Consider the following 20,008-nt stretch of genomic DNA (forward strand, 5'->3'; position numbering starts at 1 on the left):
ATCCGATCTTGGTCAACCAATCAAAATGGTAATTAAATCACCGACTGTACCCTTTTGGCCAATCACAAAAGAATTCCAACATTGATCAGTGGTGTTTCGGCTATAAAAAGAGGTCAGTGATTTCTTGTCTACACACTTGACCTCACAATAAATGTTGAAACATCTCCCTGACTGATCATTGACTTACGGAATTCTACATTCTATTTAAGGATATAAGTTGGTTACCCTACACGAACCAGCTGACACTATTCCGACTTACAAAATTAAAATTACTTTTTACTGGTAGTAAAATATGTATTTTATTGATGGACATTAGGATTTTCTTAAAACATAACAATTTCACTCTTGAAAGCGGTCAATATAAGGGGTCAATATAATATTACTTACGATAATATTGTCACTTCGACCACAACCTCGTTTCCAAGGAAGAAAGCGTTATATATATGCAAAATCATTTTGGTCAGCAATATGTAGTTGCAGTCTTGATTTTATATACTCGATGAAACTTGAACTCCATTTTCTATCCTGGAAGCGAGGTAGGGGGCAAACCATCCTATTTAGTATATACCAGACTGCGGAGTCTGGTGGAAATCTGTGCATAGTGACACCATCACCCGACCCAAAGGAACAGTTCGGCATGCCTTTGGTGACGTCGAGAAATCAGCAAAATGACGAGCTTCCTACACATTGTCTATACATTTAACTGGAAATCGTTCCTTCTATGACGTCACTGTAGGGCCCAGGGCGATAGAGTTACGTAACCTGTCTTCGGTTTCGTTTGCGGGCGAGAGAGAAGCAGACGGCTTTTTAGCAACTTTTAAGCGCTTAGCATTAATTAACCACAAGTTTGTTTTTTTTAATGGTGTTTCGTTGTTTATGACTAACCAGAGGTCTTTCACATGCAGTGATAAAAAGAGTACCAAAAAATTGAGTTTAGTGGTCCTTTAAAATGTTGAATAAAACATTTTCACGTGAGTAACTACTAAACACGGGGTAATAAATATGAGAGCACAGTCAAGTGAGGAAATGGAAGTGTACTTTTGATGGTGACGATATTATATTTTGACATGAAAAATATTTTTCGACCCGAAGCGAGGAAAGTACTTTGCCAACCTTTGCTCTCTTCGCTCGCATATAAGAAGACTTGTCATATTCTCTATGCTGCGCAACCCCATTGGAGCTACAGCTCGCTTGCCTGTGATTTACTAAATAGTGATATCTTCAACTGGTGGGTATATGTTTTCCTTTCTCAAAGCTGATTGGTCAAATGGGTATATGTTTGCGATTCTGAAAGCTGATTGGTCATCTGAAAGCATACGGGTGAGTGAGTGAGTTTAGTATTTCGCCGCACTCAGCTATATTCCACCTATATGGCAGCGGACAGTAAATAATCGAGTGTGGACCAGACGATCCAGTGATCAATTCCAACAATATGAGTGGGAACCAATGACATCTGTCAAGCAAGTCAGCGAGCTCCCGCAATACACAACATTAGTCACCTCTTTTGACAAGCATTGGTTATTGGTGGCCAATATACTAACCCGGTCACAGTGCTTCATATGACGTCAAAGTGCTTCACTGTATAGAATAATACGTTAAAACGACATCCATTGTACATCACGTCATAAACAGACTGCGTGATGTCATCTGAACAATACGGTAAAAGCGTCAAAAGTTTGACATTGTTTTCCCTCTCTCTCTCTCTCTCTCTCTCTCTCAAAATATCAATGAGTCACATGACCAACTCGATTATGGAATGAGTGAGTATGGTTTACGCTGTTTTAGCAATATGAAGGATTACTTATTGCTCGCTACTGGACGTTGAAAGTCTCTCGCCAAAGGCTCAAGATTAGGAAGGTGGAATCCGTAATTCCCCGTCGCTCGATTGTTATTCGATCTCTAAATCCGCCACAGACAGGCATTGCTGTGTACGAGCATGTAAATCATGTGCGAGTGAGTTTAGTTTTACGCCGCTTTTAGCAACATTCCAACAATATCACGGCGGAGGCGCCTGAAATGGACTTGGCACCAATATGGAGAATCGAACCCGGGTATTCAGTGTGACGAGCAAACGCTTTAACCACTACGCTACCCCTCCGCCCATGTAAATAATGAGATGCACAACTCTTAACTCCACATTACCAGATAATTACCTACCACATCTGTTCCAACACTAGTCGCGGCATTACATTCACACAACATCGATCGCAGAACAGAGCAATAGGTGAGGCAGATGCGCATCATGTTACAATTATCATAACACCGTCGATGTTGTTATTGTCTTGGTGACGGGAGTCACTTCATCCGACGACAAATGGCCGGAGTTGTATGTCCAAGGTTGAAGCAACCTAATATTTTGATAACAGGACAAATTTAATCATCTGAGTGTAGACACGCGCCCAATTAACGGCAATGTTATCGGGGATTTGTTTGGTGCGCTCATATGATGAATACACAACTTATTTCCGACAGTGGTCAAGTGTAACGTGTTGTTTATATTTGGGATTGCCGTGTGTTGTTTAACGCCACAGTCAGCGATATTCCAGCTGAAGACACACTTTATGGATGAACCTCTTCCTTATTCATGTGAATAAATATTCCGGTACAGATTATTAACATGTTATCAAGCAGGCATGATACAGTTTATCCTTACGTGACTCTCCAACTTCTCAAAATGCCATGAAAGAAGTGAATCAAGTCTGGACCAGACAATCCAGTGATCAACAGCATAGTGTGTCAGCGAAGTCGGTGAGCCTGACCTCCCCATCTCTGGATTACTGGGAAAATCTAACCTCAAATATTACATACATACATATACTCAAATTGCGAAGAGACAATGCCATTTTGAAAATGATCAAATGTAATGTGTCTTATAAGTGGGATTACTGAGAATAAGAATCGCAAATATGACAAGCATTGTTCTCAAATCGTGTTTTTGAAAGATAGGAAGCACATTAGACAGATCGTCATTTACTCATTTTGACTCAGATAGCCCACTCGTAAAGTGAGTGAGTTTAGTTTTACGCCGCACTCATCAATATTCCAGCTGTATGACAGCGGTCTGTAAAAGGTGAGTCTGGACCAGACAACCCACTGATCCACATCATGAGCATCGAACTACCCACCTGGAATACGATGACGTGTTGACCAAGACAGCGATTCTGACCACCCGATCCTGTTAGTCGCCATTTACACAAGCAGGGGCTACTGAAGATCAATTCTAACCCGGATCTTAATGGGTCGCACCCGTAAAGATTCAGATTAGAATATATGTCCTCAGCAACCCATACATGCCATTACGAACGGGATCGGTTGAGCCAGACTCGGTGCCTTGCCTGGTGCATATCATCATATCCATGTTACAGAGATTGATGCTCATGAAGTCAATCACCGGACTGTCTGGTCCACATTTGATTACTTACAGACCCGTTGAATGTCAGGTGCTTGACTGACATTTGGCCCTTGAATATTGACCATTGTTTACATCTGGGTATTCCATTTAACATTCCAAGGCCGGCTGTTTTATGGTGCATATCAAATTCTTGATTGTGATATCTTTTACACTTCAAAATAACACATTGTTGGTCGTTAATGAGGAAATATCTGACAGTTTACAAAAAAACGAGCTGCTATTTCTGTAATGCTAAGCAGGTTATGCTCAGTTCGCTTCATAAACACTCCGGCACACTACGCTTTCCTGTAGTCGTCTTTGATATCTATCACTTTTGTTTGGAGGGCTTCCTTGCCTGAGTATGACGTCACATATGTGTAGTCACGTGATCAAGCACTGTGCGTCAGTTTCAAGATGGCAGCCCCGGCACAACAGCAGAAATCTGGTGGGAAAACCGCTGGTGAACTTGTGCGAGGCCAAATATTTGAAGTCGGTCCACGATATACCAGCCTGAACTACATAGGGGAAGGAGCTTATGGCATGGTGGTGTAAGTATAAGTGCATTATTAGTAATCTCGACCCCCTTTCAGTGAGGCGACCTCATAAGACGGTTCGCCATGCAGCACAGAGTGCGCGTTGACACCTGACTGTTAACGGGGGTCCAGTGATCTCGCAAGAACGCACCCCCTTGCTTCCGGGTCATCCCTCCCTTTCAACCACAAACAGTACTTTCTACACTCATAGTCCCAGTCACGTGTCGTTAATTAAGCCATAGCGCGCACAACACACCTGAATTGTTCCAATGATGGACAGCTGTCAATCGAGAAAATGACATAAACTGCTCGTGCTCCGTCGCGCGTGCGGCAATTACAGACGTTCTCTCACATTCCAATGTGTACTGTAGATTTCGCCAAACGCTTATCACCAGTTCACTGTGTTTTCATATGACCTAGAATACATTCGCAGCGTTTAAGTCGCGGGGTCGCAAGTTAAACGGTGTAGTCAGGTTAACATACAGCTATGGTCGTTTACGAAATATTCAGCAGGTTGTACGCAATAATGGCAGTCAAATGTTCACATTTGTGAAATAATGCAGGTTATTTGGGGTGAGGCCGTGCTGGAACAGCCACTTAAAATGCTTTATACAAGCAACCAATGAATCTTTAGTGTAGTCAGCTTCATAAGGATAACATCTTCTCAAAGTAAACAATGCTTCATGAAGCATAATGGATTTGGCTTTGATATGATTTTTCATTACTTTGTGGAAGTATAATTATGTCATATGAAATTAAGGGTTGTTTATGGAATGTTTTGAAGCAGTACAAGAAGAAATAAGATAAATTAGTTTTGATGTGGTAAATTGACAGCTGTCACATAGTCATTGCCCATTTTGCTTTATAATTGAATTGACAATCTATATGTCGCCTAAATCATAATAGCAGTCATCTCCAGTGGCTTTCTTTTAAGAATACAGTGTCATGAGATCCATTTGTTTTATTATGACTGATGCTTTTATAGAAATTGATTATTTTTTAGGAATCATTTATGATGACAATCTAAATGGTTCAAGCTGTGAAAGAGAAGTCTCCTGTTTGGATTGTTTGTCAGTGAGGATAAGGAACTCTGTTGTGAAATGTTATAGTTATGTTAACATCATCCTAATCACTGTCATGGGACTGAGTTAGCCTGATGGAGTAGCATAAGGTGACAGCTGCTAATGAGACTTATGGAACTGCCAATAGTACTTGATTGGACTATGAGGTTAGCTGAAGTTCATTGCACTGAGGTCCACACTCAGCTATAAAATTTCCAAACCCTATCCTGACCCCATCTTTTATTAAACTTCTGAAAGATTTGATTTTGATCTCAATTTTGCTCATTTAATATGAAGTCATTAACTTGTTTTAAATAAAGGCTATTACATAGAAGACTGTTTCGTGTCCTCTGTACACTGACAAACATGCAGTTGTATTGTATTATATTTTGGGAGTTAAAGTGTTTGTAAGTTAATGAAGCTTATTGTACAACCAAGTCTTATTTCCTACAAACTAAGCCCCTTGAAATATATGGTATTGTTCAGATAATGGACAATCTAAAATTTTTGTTGTTTTCTAAGGGAGTCTATGTTTTTTCCTTTTATGATATATTGTCTATTTATTGCCAAGGGAAACATGTTTTAAATGAAAGTCCATGTAGATTTCTACATAAGCATCTGAAATAATCACAGAACTTCATATAATATTTCACCCAATATATCACTTCCCGGAAAAAAGTATTGCAGTAGGTATCATTTGACAAGTGTATTGCAAGAAGCTGGTAATAACGTGAAGTCCTTGGGTTATCCAAACCCATACCACTGTGTCTGCCAATGCATTAGTATCAAATTGAATTGTCAATAAGCAAATCAATGTAGTGTAAGTCATGTACAGACAATCAAATGCGAAATATAATCTATTAAGTTCATATGAAAACATCACCTTGTAGAAGAAATGTATGCAACCATATGTTTTTCAAAACACAACTGAACATAACTCCCAGTAAACTTTCAAAATCCACCAGACCAAATATTAATTTCACTTGACCACAGGTTTCTTTTGAAAATATTCCTGATCAGTTGGTACAACTGCACTTCTTTTTCATGATCTAAATACATACATCAAAACGTTTCAGTAGTTCGGCCCTACTGTATCACGGTAATGTTTAATGTGAATGTTTTCTACACTGACCAGTCAAATAATGAGGATTTGCAATTTTAGTTTTACTTTATTTGATTTACCTTTTTACTTATAGTGACATTTCACTGCAAACATACTATAGTTTGTAATAATGTAAGCTTAGGCCTCTTAACTTAAACATGCTGTTTGGGAGACACATGAGTTGTCGAGTTAGTCTGATGTCAGCATTCTAAAATTATTAATCTTTTCTCAGTTTGTTAGAAGAAGAATGTTTAATTTTCAAAAATTAACACCAAACATTCCTGCTTCTGTAATTGCTCTATTTATGGTGTACTACTGGAAAAGGAAGGGTGTATAAGCATGATTGTCACTCATGTGTCAGTTTAAAGACTGAAAAAACGCTGTCTGATTGTCTGAGCACTCTTCTGTTATTTTACCCAGTCTACCCACTGTACAAGCGAGATGCATGGCAATACACCCCACTGCTAATAGCAGCTAGTAGTTACTTTTTTTATCTCGAATAGCATTAAATGATGCATGATGCACTGAAATTACAGATGTTTTACGAAGGGAAATCCATGGAAGGGAGATAACTCTAAATCTGTTTTTCTTGTGTCATCTGCAAAATCTACCAGTGGCTATGAAAACATTTGACTCTCTTTCCAATCCAAACATTTTGACGAAAAGTTCAAGTGTAGGCCCCGTGAATATTAAGAAGGGGAATTACATCATGGCAACTTTACCAAGACAATACTTGCGGGGAAAAACAGCAACGTGCAAGATTTGAATCGTTTGATTCACACAGGTTGGCTGAAGTTTACAATCTGATACAGGTGCAGTCCGAAATTAATTTTGAGGTGTTCAGTAAGATGAATATGGAGTTCACTGAACCCTCAGGGACCACGGGTTGAGGTACCCTCGTGAGCAGTGAAGAACTTATAATGTATTGCAATATATAATGAAAGTGTAACATGTGGCTTAAGGTAAAGAAATTGTTCCTTTCTTTTGAAACAATGCCACTGCCTACTGTCAGGACTCAGATCTAATTGTGCAACAGATCAGTTGAAAATGTTTCCAATATGAAGACTTTGCTCTAAAGCTTGGAACGTGAGTAGAACATCTGCAGCAGGTTCTGCCATTTTGGTTTGTTTATCCCTAGAACAATGCCAATACCAATCTGTACTTTTTAGTTATATGGTTTTAAAGTCACGCGAATGCAATTAAATGGCCAATAAACATTCTCAAACCTATTAACTCATAACAATATAAAGGAAATTTTATGATGCATCACATCATGATGCATCATTTTGACTGCATCACAGAAATTCCTGATCGTGGTCACAGAAATAGGGGAGTATTATTTCCAAAATTTCCTGTATTTTGCGCTACTCGTTTATGAATGGAAGTCATTATTGAACTATTGATAGTCACATACACGCTTGATGCGTCAATAGTTTTTCATTTCTACAATGGATTAATTGCTGTCAGAGACTTCAACAGTTGTAATGCAACGATAGTTTCATGCATCGTTAATGCCCTAGTGCTGAATGCAACGTGTCAAATGCATGATGCTGGTGGTATAGGGCATTATTGTAGTAATGATCCTCTGTCAGGAACCGATGGTTACTGTTAGTGTTCGAAATAGTAGATGCCTAATGCAGTTAGATTTCATGTCAGGCACATAGTTTCTATTTTGTGTCGGTACTTTTGGTATGCATGGAATTTATGTGTCAGTGTAGGTGTCAAAATATGCTGGGATTATTTTCAAATGACTGCCTAAAGAGTTTAGTCGAGTCCTGTAGCTTCTCAGGGTTGTGGGTCCTGATGGGAACCTGGCAGTTATTTTTCTAACACTAGTTAAAATAGTTCTCTAGCGTCTGTGACTAGTCATAAGAGGCAAGTTAGTGGATCGGGTGGTCCTAGATGGCAGAACGTGTGTCATTGTACCCAAATGGCATGGATCATTAGTGAAAATGTTAGTCACCAGATTGTCTGGTCCAAATGGTGAAGACTCACTGCTTTACCACTGTTTACAGACCACTGACATGCACTCGGCATGTTACTGCAAAAAGCATCTGACACAAGCATTTATGTCCAAGCGGAGGATCAATATTTCATGATGAGAAATACACATGTATGTGATACATGATACATGATTCACGACTCGCTTGTATACGGGATTGGGTAATGTGTCTGCAAATTAAGCGATACTTGACTGTGGGGCGTAACAATATCACATTAACCTGATGATTACCTTCCACAGCTCAACTACAGTCAGTCACTGATGAAAGTTATGTAGGCAGAATACTCATAATATTACAGGAATTAGGGCAATATTTGTTTGATATTGGTCACCCTGAAATAGGTGTCACCCTATCCTAATGTATTATGTATTATGTGCGTGTGTATTATGTATCTAAGCTCTAATGCTTTTTTATATGGAGTAATTTAAATATTGGTATGCATGTATGTGCTAATTATTGCCCTGAATATCAGGCATTAATCTAGACCTACTCAGTGGACACATCTAACGTCAATAAAAATTCCCAATTGGTATTAAAGCTTTAAATTAATGATGGCTTTAATGTTCAGTTTTACAATATTTCACTGAAAAATGCAATGTTAGCACGTCTCTAGATTTATGACACGAAGAACTTTAAAAAGAAGAAAATTCAACATAGCAACTTGCAGATTGTATGAATTAAAGGTATTCTTCAATTACTTGATTATTAAGTAGTGATTAATATTTTTGAAGAATGGAAATAGTAGAAATTGTCAATGCCCCTCAAAAGTGTGAATGCTTGTCCAATATGTTTCTGACCCCTTAGAGTGCAGCCACTAAACTTTGTGTTTTCCCTGGTACATTTCAGTTTATGTCCTATGTTTACTGAAAACTATTATTGTAAATTTAGATTTGTTATGTATGTCGATCATTTTTAGCAAATTTATTCTTGAACTCATTGTGAATGGTATTAATAAGCACCTTTGCCAGTACAAGAATTCAAGAAATCAAGGCATTGTGAGTCAACCTCAGGACTAACATGTGTTGTTATGTTGTTGTGGATGGTACTGCCTTGGAGTTATGGCAACGAATCAGTCAATACTTTGTTTGTAATTATAACATTTGACGAGGTTACCAACAACAAACAACCGCTGTCCATGGTTTGCTAGAGACTTAACAGTTGATCAACGTGTGTTAACAAACTGACCACTAACTGTCTAAATATAGAGCACAATAATGTTGTTTAATATGATCTTCGTGATGTCGTTTTGTCCTCAACCTGATGTGTAGCACTCCAAATGAAAATATATGGCTTTGTTTGTGGAAGGGACATTTTTTTGTTAATTTCATGCCTTGGTGATTTCATGATTTACAGTTATTTTAGTGGCAATTTGGGTCTCTTACAATGAATATGTGAATATAGTAGCAAGTCCAGCATGTTGATGAAAGTCATTGTTGTGCATGTTGTGTAGAACATAGGTTCAACTGGATCGGAGACCAAGTGGCCATCTTGTAAGAGACAGTTGGATAGCCTAGTTTTTAAGGTGGCCTTCATCAAGCCAAAGATTGGTTCAATTCAGTGTGTAGGAAAGGGTCGAAATTAATGGATGATAATATGCTAAATAAGTTTATATATTCATAATAGCGTTCAGTTCTTTAATTTAGACCGGCCTTGATAGCATCTAATGTGGGTTTTTTATTTGTTTTCTATTATAAAGTTATGAAAATGAAGGTATAAAAACATTGTCAGTCAAACTTACTTCCTGTCATTTGTTGATGACAATTAATGAAGAATTCCGAATATGAAGTCCACAGACCTTATAGTCAATGATGATTTTCCTATTCAAGTCCTGAGAAAAAGGAAAATGATGGCGGCCGAACACAAAAATCTAGCAAAGTGGTAGGCAGTGTAGGTGTTACATGTTGCATGCGATTAAAATGTAGGTAACAGCAGTGTTAGATTTGGGTGAAATTTTGAGTGGGTCCAAATTGATGCAAATAATGTTTCTGGACCCTCTCCAATGTTAAATAGATGGGCAGATGTAAAATAGAGGGGGTCCTCACTCAGTTTGATGAGTCAAACACTCCAAAACCCTCTCTTGAGCCAACACTGTAACAGACATCTAATAATATGTTGATAGTTTTGACTTAACAGGTGACTTTTGTCATCTTTCAACCATGTAGCAATCATTTAGCTTGTAGCTTAAAACGTCACAAGTAGTCTTGCTTGTGGTTTAAAAAGTTAAGTTCTGACCCTGATGGTATGTGAGCTTGTTTTTTGTGTCTGCCATCTTGCTATTGCATGAATAGTGTTGCAATCAAAACCAGACACCAAACTAAACTGTAAGTCATGCACAGACGGTAATCAGTGTTAGATTTGGGTGAAATTTTGAGTGGGTCCAAATTGATGAAAATAATGTTTCTGGACCCCCTCCAATGTTAAATAGATGGGCAGGTATAAAATAGAGGGGGTCCTCACTGAATTTGATGAGTCAAAAAACTCCAAAACCCTCTCTTGAGCCAACACTGGGTAATTCTTGTAAGTTGATTCTTGCAGATGCATCAATGCTCTGTGGTCTCTTCATTTATCAGCAGATGGGTGTCCAGATTGGTTAGATGGTTGTGTAAATGCAAACCTAAAAAGCAGCAAGGTTGTATTCTCCCCAAGGAGTTGAAGAGGTAATTTGCAAACACACGTGATTTGTTGACCTGGAAATATTTGTGTATGAGTGTGCTTTGGCCTGTTCATGGTTTGTATGTGAAGCTGTCTGAATACTTGTGGATTGTATTATTCTGTCGACCTGAAGGTATTTGCAAGAATGCCACATGACCTATCAAATGCAATCTAATCATCTATCAACATGAATGATCTACCTGCTTTACAAAACCTTCCTTTGCGTTATCGACCAGAAAGGCGAACATGTAGTTTTAGCCATTTTTCAGTTGTCTAGCAAATATGGCAGATTATTGGACCAGATTCAGTCTGTTAGGCAATGAAATCTGAACTGCCTGTTCACAAAAATCCATGATGAAAACCTGGTTTTTACTTACATTGATGTTCGGGGCAGGAGCACGATTATTTGTCCGTTTGATGAAAGGTTTTATGTTGTTGGTTTTATTGGTAGTTGGCGGCTTAATGCATTGTGTTGGAGATGGAACACTGATTTCATATTTGCCAACAATGTTATTTACATGCCTCTTGTTTCTTGCAACACTGAGAAAGTGACTTGATCATGTGACTCGATCATGTGACTCGGTCATGGAGGTAATTATTGTGTTGCTTTCAGAAGGAATGCAGCCATTTTGACTATAGGTTAATAGTGATCAATGAAGAAATGTAACCAAACGATATATTTTGTCCATGTCAGTATGTTCAGATCTGATTGGTTGGTGTGATCTGGATAAAAAGTATGTGCTATACAGCTTGCCAGGGAGGACAGTAAGTTTCTAAGTGGGAGAGTAAATCTTTTATACCCTGCTAGAAAGAAAACAGGATTGCACTTGTATTGTTGAATGGGTGAATAAATCCCTTTTACCCTATTGCACCAAACAGCATGCTCTGCTGTGAGCTAAGGATAGTCTAATGACATAGAACAGATTAACTTCAACACGATCCAATCTTTATTTAATTTTTTTTTCTTTAAAATCAAATCCTTTCATGGAATCTTGCTGGGAAGATTAATTGTGGTAGTGTTAGTTCAGAAAACTGTACAAAGCAGCACTTAACCTCACTCACTCACCTGTTATCTGAACTAGATGACATAAGACAATAGATAAAAAAGGATTTGTACACTGTTGTATGTAGCTTAATGGGCTTTAATATGGACAGGGCTGGGTTTTAGTAGGATTTGTATGCTGCTAGGACTTTAAGTGAGATTTTCACTAATGTATGATGTAAATTGGATTTTTACTGTTTAAATACGATTATACTGAGTGCGTTAGCATGATTTTATGCACCTGTTAGCAATATTCAATTTTCCAGCAAGATCACAGCAGGGGACACCAGAAATGGGCTTTACTCAATGTCCCCATATAGGGAATCACACAGTCGGGAATCAAACTCAGGTCTTTGATGATAAGCGAACACTTTAACAACTTTAACCACTTTAACCTGGCTGTTACTGTGATACATGGTTTAAGTAGGTATTTAGTGAAATACATGATTTGAGAAGGATTTGTTTTGTTATGTATGGTTGGACAACAGTTTGCTCCCTGTATGTCTTTTTTACGCTGTTTTATGCTTTTTTATGTTTATCTGTGTTGTACCTATTATTTAAGCGCCAGTTACCTAATAACAATGTTAACAATTCTGAACATGAATGGCCCCTCCTACATATCATAAACATTTGTATTGTCAGGTGTACGATACCTGTAGATGGACTATTTTGTGTGATTTTATGCCTATTCCTAATTAATGCTCACCTTTCATGGTCAATCGTAATAAGCCACAGATCTTAGAATCCTTGCATTTTAAATAGTTAAGTGCCGAGAGAGTTCTATATGTTAAATAGGGTAGTTTAAGTCAGATTTGCACTCATGTCTGCATCAGTAATGATTCCCACACTGGTGTAGTTCCACTAGCATTTCCAAATTCCACTTTGACATCTGAGTGAAAATGTGAGTGAGTAAGGTTTTATGCTGCTTTTAGTGAGTTTTTGCAAATTCCAGCAATATCAAGGCAGGGAACACCAGGAATTTGACATATGATTTGAGAAGGATTTGTATGTTGATATGTCATGGTCTCGTAGAAAGTATTTGTTTGATTGTGGAATTTTCAAAAGAATCTATGACACAAATGTAATATTTGTGTGAGCTTTTAGTGATTTTCAATACAACCTTTATTGTGTTTGGTAAAACTTCAGGGCTCACTTGCACAAATAAATCTTAGTGCTAGAACTATTGTAACTCCCATCCTTTAACCTAGACTTAAGGTAGTTGTAGTGCTAAGACCGCTTTGTGCAAGTGGGCCCAGATTTTATGTTCAGATTCACTCACCTCATCTTTTCTCACTGTGGCAAGTTCTAATTAACATTTGAACACCAACGTAGAATGAGTTAAGTACTATTTGGACATAGAATAGATATGGTATGATCTTAGCTGAATAAAGACTAAAAATTAGCAAAAACAAAATCAGTGATTTTCTTCAGACAGTTGGCAATATGACGTTTTGTCAACTTCATAAATGCACGTTGGAAACATAATTACCAAACTGTGTAAATTACCTTGTATACATTTCAGTGAGAGTAAAGTGTTCTACAACATCAGCCTCTGAAACTGGATATTTTGGTTATGATTAGGTTCATATTTTTCTGTTGATTTTTGTGTTGCCTTGGTCTTTTTTGTGAGCTGAAGAAAAAACAATCCTCATTCTCATTGCACCTTTACACACTGACTTAGGATTGATGTATGACTTACTGAGTTATGCCTTTTTTATTATATCTAATATTAAATTATCAGTATTCCACAGCTTTTATCATTAAAGAAAGGTAAGGATGATGGCAAAACACGCAAAGATGGCAAATGATGCCAATGTGGTCATAATTGCATATACATCATATTTGATGGTTATTTGATGGTTATTTGATGTATTTCAACTTCTTTGTCAGATCTTCAAGGCCATGAATTATAAATTAATAAACATCCAAGAGAATAGCCTGTCTTCAGACAGATTCCATTTGATGTCATAATGGCATCTAAATCATATTTGATGCTTGTTTGATGCTTATTAGTAGCATTGTGTTTGGACACACATTTGTCTGATCTTCAAGCCACGATTTGCAAATATATACGACCTCATGGGTCCATAAGGAAATAGGTCATGACCTAGTTCACCATAGTGATCACAAAGATATTAAACATGATACTTTATAGATCTGGGATGTAAATGAGCATTAGAAATGGACTGAGCTGACCTAGTTTCAGGACTACCAGAATGACAGAAACTGCCCTTGAACTATGAGAACCCCACTGTGGCCAAGAGCCTGAGTTGGAGGAGAACCACAAATACCCCAGCTCCCTCTTTTAGTATTATCTCATTTCAGAGGCAGGGGTCAACCTGGGTTCACAGTGATGTGACATATTCTGGGATATGTGTACCAGCTTGTAACCTTGTAACGCCAGTCGGTTTATTGATTGTAAGGCCCTGCATTGGAAGGGTCTAGAGTTCTCTATTTAGCTGCGAGGCTGAAGCTGGAGAACTGTGTATTATTTCATCAAAGCTGGACCTACGCATGACTTCCATTCAGCTATGACATGTGTTTTATAACATTGAGGAGGAGCAGCTTGTTTACTTTAATACTTGCTGTTGGTGTGCCCCATCATGGTGGACATCTTCATCTAGTGAGAAGCTGTTTGTCAGTGTTCACAAGACTGCAGTGGCATCCTGCATCTTTTGGTGGCAATAAATCCAGACTTTAGATAATGATTTATGTCAGATGGGAAGTTTGGGGTAAACATGTTAAGAATTCTATTGATGGTTGGGAATATGTAGGTCATTGCTTTGTCGAGGTCAGGTAATAAGATAGACAGTGGTTAAGCTGGTTGCAACTAGTGACAGGGTTTGTTGGTTTCGTTTTATCAAATTATGTAACCTGTCTCAGATGTTGGAGTGAATTTTGTCCTGTGGTGTAGTTGGTTTGATATGATTTTCAGTGGCAGCACTTTGACATGACAGCTCAGTTTGACTGCAAGGATTATGTGAGCATGAGTGAGTGTAGTTTTACACCGCTTTTAGCAACATTCCAGCAAAGCACTACGGGACACCAGAAATGGGCCTCACATATTTCATTCATGTGGGGAATTGAACCTGTGTCTTCTGCATAAGGAGCGAATGCTTTAACCACATTGCTATCTCACCATCCCTACATGAGTGTGAGTCAGTTAAATGTTCACTCATGTTGGCAGTATATCAGTAATACCAGACTAAGACTAAATGAAGTTGTACATTCAGGTGCACGAAATTAGATCATAGAAACCTGTTGACAAAGGACAACTTGAATTTCACAGATATTGACATAAAACTAGCATATAATCATAAAACTATTTTACACTTGATAATGCAACCTAAAAACTGGCTCTAGATTGCCCACAAACCATGTGGACTCGGGGACATGAAGCATAAATTGCAAAGTATATGAGGCAAGACATTAATATGGGGTTTTCATCTTTTCTCTGGTCTCTTTCTTGACAAATTCAGTGGATATATCATAAAAGTCAATGTCATTGACAGGCATTGTACTTTAGAAATCCTTTTTCCAGTCTGCAGGTAAAGCAGTAATGTTATGTCTATGTGCAGACTAATTGTGAACATTAATAATACTGAGGATGGCACACTCTTTTTTGGTGGCCTGTCACGCCCCAAATGGCTTTGTTTACCTGAACCTGGTCCGGATAATGTAGGTCGTTGATACCCAGGTCAGACTATGAAAACGACCTGGGAAGTTTTTTGGGGGGAAAATGTGAGCTTCGATTACCTTTCCTTGTAAGATACAGTTGCATAATGAGCAGAGTGTTAACATTATCAGCAAGGAGGATAGTATTCTTCACAGCGTCTGGGATGCTGTGGTACCCTAATGGTTACAACGTTCACTGATTACACCAGAGACCAGATGTGATTCTCCTCATGGGTACAGTGTCTGAAGCCCATTTCTGGGGTCACCTGTCATGATATTGCTGTAATATTGCTGAAAGTGGCATAATATCAGACTCGCACACCGTCACGTCCCCACGTCAACCTCTGTTACAGTGTTACTCCACATCAGAATAATTACATTCAAAGTCTGCATATTTTACAAATGTGGGGCAAGACTGACGAAAAGGAAATCAGCTATATGTGGCTGCATTGACTGCAGCATAAATATACCATAGGAATTTCTAACTTTTGAGCATAAGTACTTAAGATTCTTGCCCAATTTATTGAGAGGAGCCATGAGCTCTGGAGAAAATTGCCTGACAATCATCCTCGATATCTCCTGAGTATATGTTCCGATAAGTCTCCGATATACCCTGGATGCATCTACGGCTCAGTCCGAAGATTTTATTACCTCCCTTTGCTTCTCACGATCAGCCAATCAGCTAAGCCGCCGTTACAACTGAATTTGAAAGTGTCAATAACGATAGCGGTTGCAACTGCGAAGGTTTGTTCACAGTGTGACTCAGATTTAGGAGAAATCATTGATAGGTCCGAAAACTTTAAAAAATATATGCAAGAACTCCTTCTGCCTCATTCAGAGAATTTGTGCATGGTTGCTGTTGCCAAGTTTAATCGGTTAGATAATTTAAAAAGCGAAAGTGTGTTGTGATTGGTTCGCTCAACTTACTAACATACACACCTAATTGGATAAAAAGCCAGCCAAGGGTGGTAATAAATTTATCAGAGAGTGGAGACTTATCGGAACATAAACCCTAGAGATGTCGAGGATGTCTGACAATGTGTCCCAATTCTTTCTTTGCAATTTGTAGGCTTTTTCATCAGTGATGACACTGACCAGAATTTGATTGTACTCCACAGCAAGGAAAGATATGAACACAATTCATTGTCCTGTTCAAACAATATTGAAAGCAGTGTCAAGAAGCAGTGAAAATGTGAATGGACCAAAGTAAATTAGTGTTGATACCAGGTGTTCTGAAAAGGGTAAGGATCTTCTGTTCTACTGGTTACACTAGTGTGTGGTGTCAAATTGAGTGTCTTGTTTGCCAACCTGTATTTGGATGAAATCAGGCGTGGTGTACACTCAGGAGATCTGTTGTTGCAGGTCCTCTTCAGTGGAAGTTGAATACCTTCAGCACTGTCTTTATGCTACAGTCAATAAGCTGTTAAACATGCACGTCAAGTCGTGACAGTTCACAATCCTCGCATACTATATCCTGGACTTGCATTGCTGAGCCAACTCAAAAAATGTTATGTACACCAGGATCGGCAGATCTTTCGACTTGCTCAAGTAACTAATACACCACAGTGGTAATGATTTACTTTGTGGTCATACACTTCGTGATAGAGGTATGGGGCTATGATCACAAAACCACATAGTAACATTACTTCAAATTCTGTCCATAGCTATTATAAAAAGTAGAGAAATGATCTGCAATGATACAAGTGCCAGGCAAGCTTGTGTCAGTGTTGTGTTGGGCCACAGCAGCAATATTGCAGCTATTTGTGTCTAGAAGAACAAATTATTTTCCTATGCTAGCAAACCTGTGTACCATTTACCACAAGACAAAGGCGTGATGCATTATCTTTGTCATTTGCACTAATTTGCAATGGTTGAAGGGCTTGCCATGTTTGTCATGTTTAGAAATTACTGTCAGATGGTATAATAAGTGACAGTGTATGGAAAATGTGTTGTGAATATTACAATAAGCAGAAATAATTGTTAAGAGTATTACTGTAACAGAACGCTTCAAGTGAATATTCAAATAACGTTTTAGTGAACATTGATACAGAACTCTCATACCGAATATTGTTTAAAGGTCACATGCAACGAAAAAATCAAGCATAATTAAAACGCAATTATCAGTTATTCGTGACATATATGATATAATATACATTGCTTCTTGTAAAAAAGCAAATAAACAAAATTATAAGCATACAATCGCGATTCAAAAGTGCAATATTTTGTACTTGGGTGTACTTCCCTGAAACAAAGCCCTCGGGAGACTGAACGCAGTAATAGCAGGTGGATGTGCACTCAAGTGTAATGACAGCCTCTGATTGGCTCGTTCATTTGCTGATAAACTGAGGGTTCAATATATGTACAGAAAGTATGTCCAGCGACAAAGAAAGTAAGATTCTTTATGGATTACAACTTCTTTTATTGTACTTGATGCATCGTTTCAATATGGATTCATACACCGTTTTCAGACAAAATCATATACACTAGAAGAAGTTGTTATCCAGAGAGAATGTATGTAGAGATGTTGGGTTTTGTAAATACATGTTCTCCGAATTTGTGTTTGATCCAATCAAAAATCATCTCAGTGGAGATGGTGAACTACTGCGCAGCTGGAAATTCGTCCAAGTACAAAGTAGGACTTGAAACTGACAAGTGTTTGCACCTGTTTCTGTCAGGTCCAGTCATCCGAGATAAATGGATGTAGTTTGTTTGTAAACCACAGACAAAAAACATGTCATGTGTACAAGTATCACACCTGCCCAATTGCATAATGTGGCAGAGGCAGGATTCGGGTGCATGAGTCATAAATCAGTGTATTTTGTTTATGGCATATTGCCTGATAGGTGTTAAGTTCAAACTGCATGTGCTCAATGACTGAAACTGAGAATTGCATAGTGTCTTTAGCAGACAGGCAGGCAGATATGTAGGTGTCAATAAACAGCTTTCTCTGTGACAAAGGCTGTTTACCACAATCAACAATTTTTTTTTTTTAAGTAACGAGTAGATTATTTACTTGTTTGTCTGTACAACCAAGATTAGACTACTGCTCACAACCTCATACTCCAGGTATGCATACTGTTTCAAGCTCTGCAAACCTATTCATTGCGCATGCATTCTGGGCGCAGCGCAGCACAGCTGTTTAACCACTTTTTAGCCGCAGTGCTGGGAGAAACTTAGTGAGTCGTTTGAACTCCTATTTCGCTCATGGTGTTAGGGGTTTCTCGCCTTTTTTAACAAATTTAAAAGTTGAATTGGCATTTTTTATGATTTGTTTTGGTAAGTGCATACAGAAAGGTATCAGAATCTGCAAAGTTGTGTTTTACGTTGTATGTGACCTTTAAAAGAATACTTAAAGTGAATATTACAACAGAACTTTAGTGGAGAATATTACTATAATAAAATTATCAAAGTGATTATTTATGCATCTGACCTCTTTAGTGAATATTGGAGCTGAACTCTAGTATTATAAAAAATAAAAATACAAACATGGTCTAGTTTCGAATGTAGTGAAGGATTGAGTATTTGCTGGTATCTGTGTTTATTTAGAACATTTTCACTTGCGTTCAGTTCCATTCTGACTCAGCGATATACTGACAATTATGACATCACTAGGGCCAGTTTGCTTATATAATGAAAATAATGATGAAAATTTATTTAGCACTAAATCCAAGCACTAGATGGATGCTCAAAGCGCTACAACTCAGCATGTATGTATGACATAGTATTGCAATAAAGAAAACCTGTGAACTCATAACCAGCATTACATGCCTTGTCAGTTTCAGTGTAAGTTGTGAATGACATTGAATAATACAGTAGAACATAGATATAACAAACTCCAAGGGACGAAGAAATTTATTTTGCTGTATCCATTGGTTGTCATTCAAATTTGACCACCATCTTGGATTGACATAACATAAAATTCTGAATTTATCATTCACAGACATTAGGTAGAACATGATTAACAAACACAACAATCTCAACAATATGTTACTTAAATGCATTTAACACGATATGTTTGTTTTGTTAATTAGTTAATGACCATCAAACAATGTTGATAATATGCCAACAATGTTCTTGTATACTGTGAAGTAGCTGACCTGACACTGAGTGAGTCCTCTGAAAACATCGTTAAACATTGCTTGCTAAAGCCGTTAATTCGCTACTACTGATATTATGAAGGAATATTGACTTGCGTTTTAAATTTGTTTGTTCTATCTGTACGCTTTGTCCATGTTCTACTGTAGTGATTCATCTTGTCTGTAATAATTCTTACATTGTAGTCTGTATCCTCTTGTGATCTTGACTACAAGATGTCAGACTATTGTGGCTTCACAGTGGCTGGGTGGGTTAGATGGCTGACTTTGTAGTGCTTTACGTTCGGTCACTTTCTAAATGGCATTATGTATTCACAGTATCCTTCCAATAAGTTGATACCTGTGAAGGTCAGGTTAGAATATTGGCCTTCAGTAAGCCATGCCATTAAGTTGAGACCCATGAAGATCAGGGTTAGAATATTGACCTTCAGTAAGCCATGCTTGTCATAAGAGGC

General features: G+C 38.0%; 1 protein-coding gene across 1 annotated transcript in view; it reads left to right on the forward strand.

Moving 5' to 3' along the window:
* The first annotated feature begins 3,728 nt into the window (after nucleotides 1–3,728).
* Nucleotides 3,729–20,008, forward strand: part of LOC137254966 (mitogen-activated protein kinase 1-like) — a 51,404-nt gene continuing 35,124 nt past the window's right edge. The window contains exon 1 of the mRNA XM_067792566.1: nucleotides 3,729–3,939. Coding sequence (XP_067648667.1) covers nucleotides 3,806–3,939 — 134 coding nt within the window. The 5' untranslated portion in view covers nucleotides 3,729–3,805. The remainder of the gene's footprint in view (nucleotides 3,940–20,008) is intronic.

The sequence above is a fragment of the Haliotis asinina genome, chromosome 1 (assembly GCF_037392515.1).
Source record: "Haliotis asinina isolate JCU_RB_2024 chromosome 1, JCU_Hal_asi_v2, whole genome shotgun sequence".
Classification (NCBI taxonomy): Eukaryota; Metazoa; Mollusca; class Gastropoda; order Lepetellida; family Haliotidae; genus Haliotis; species Haliotis asinina.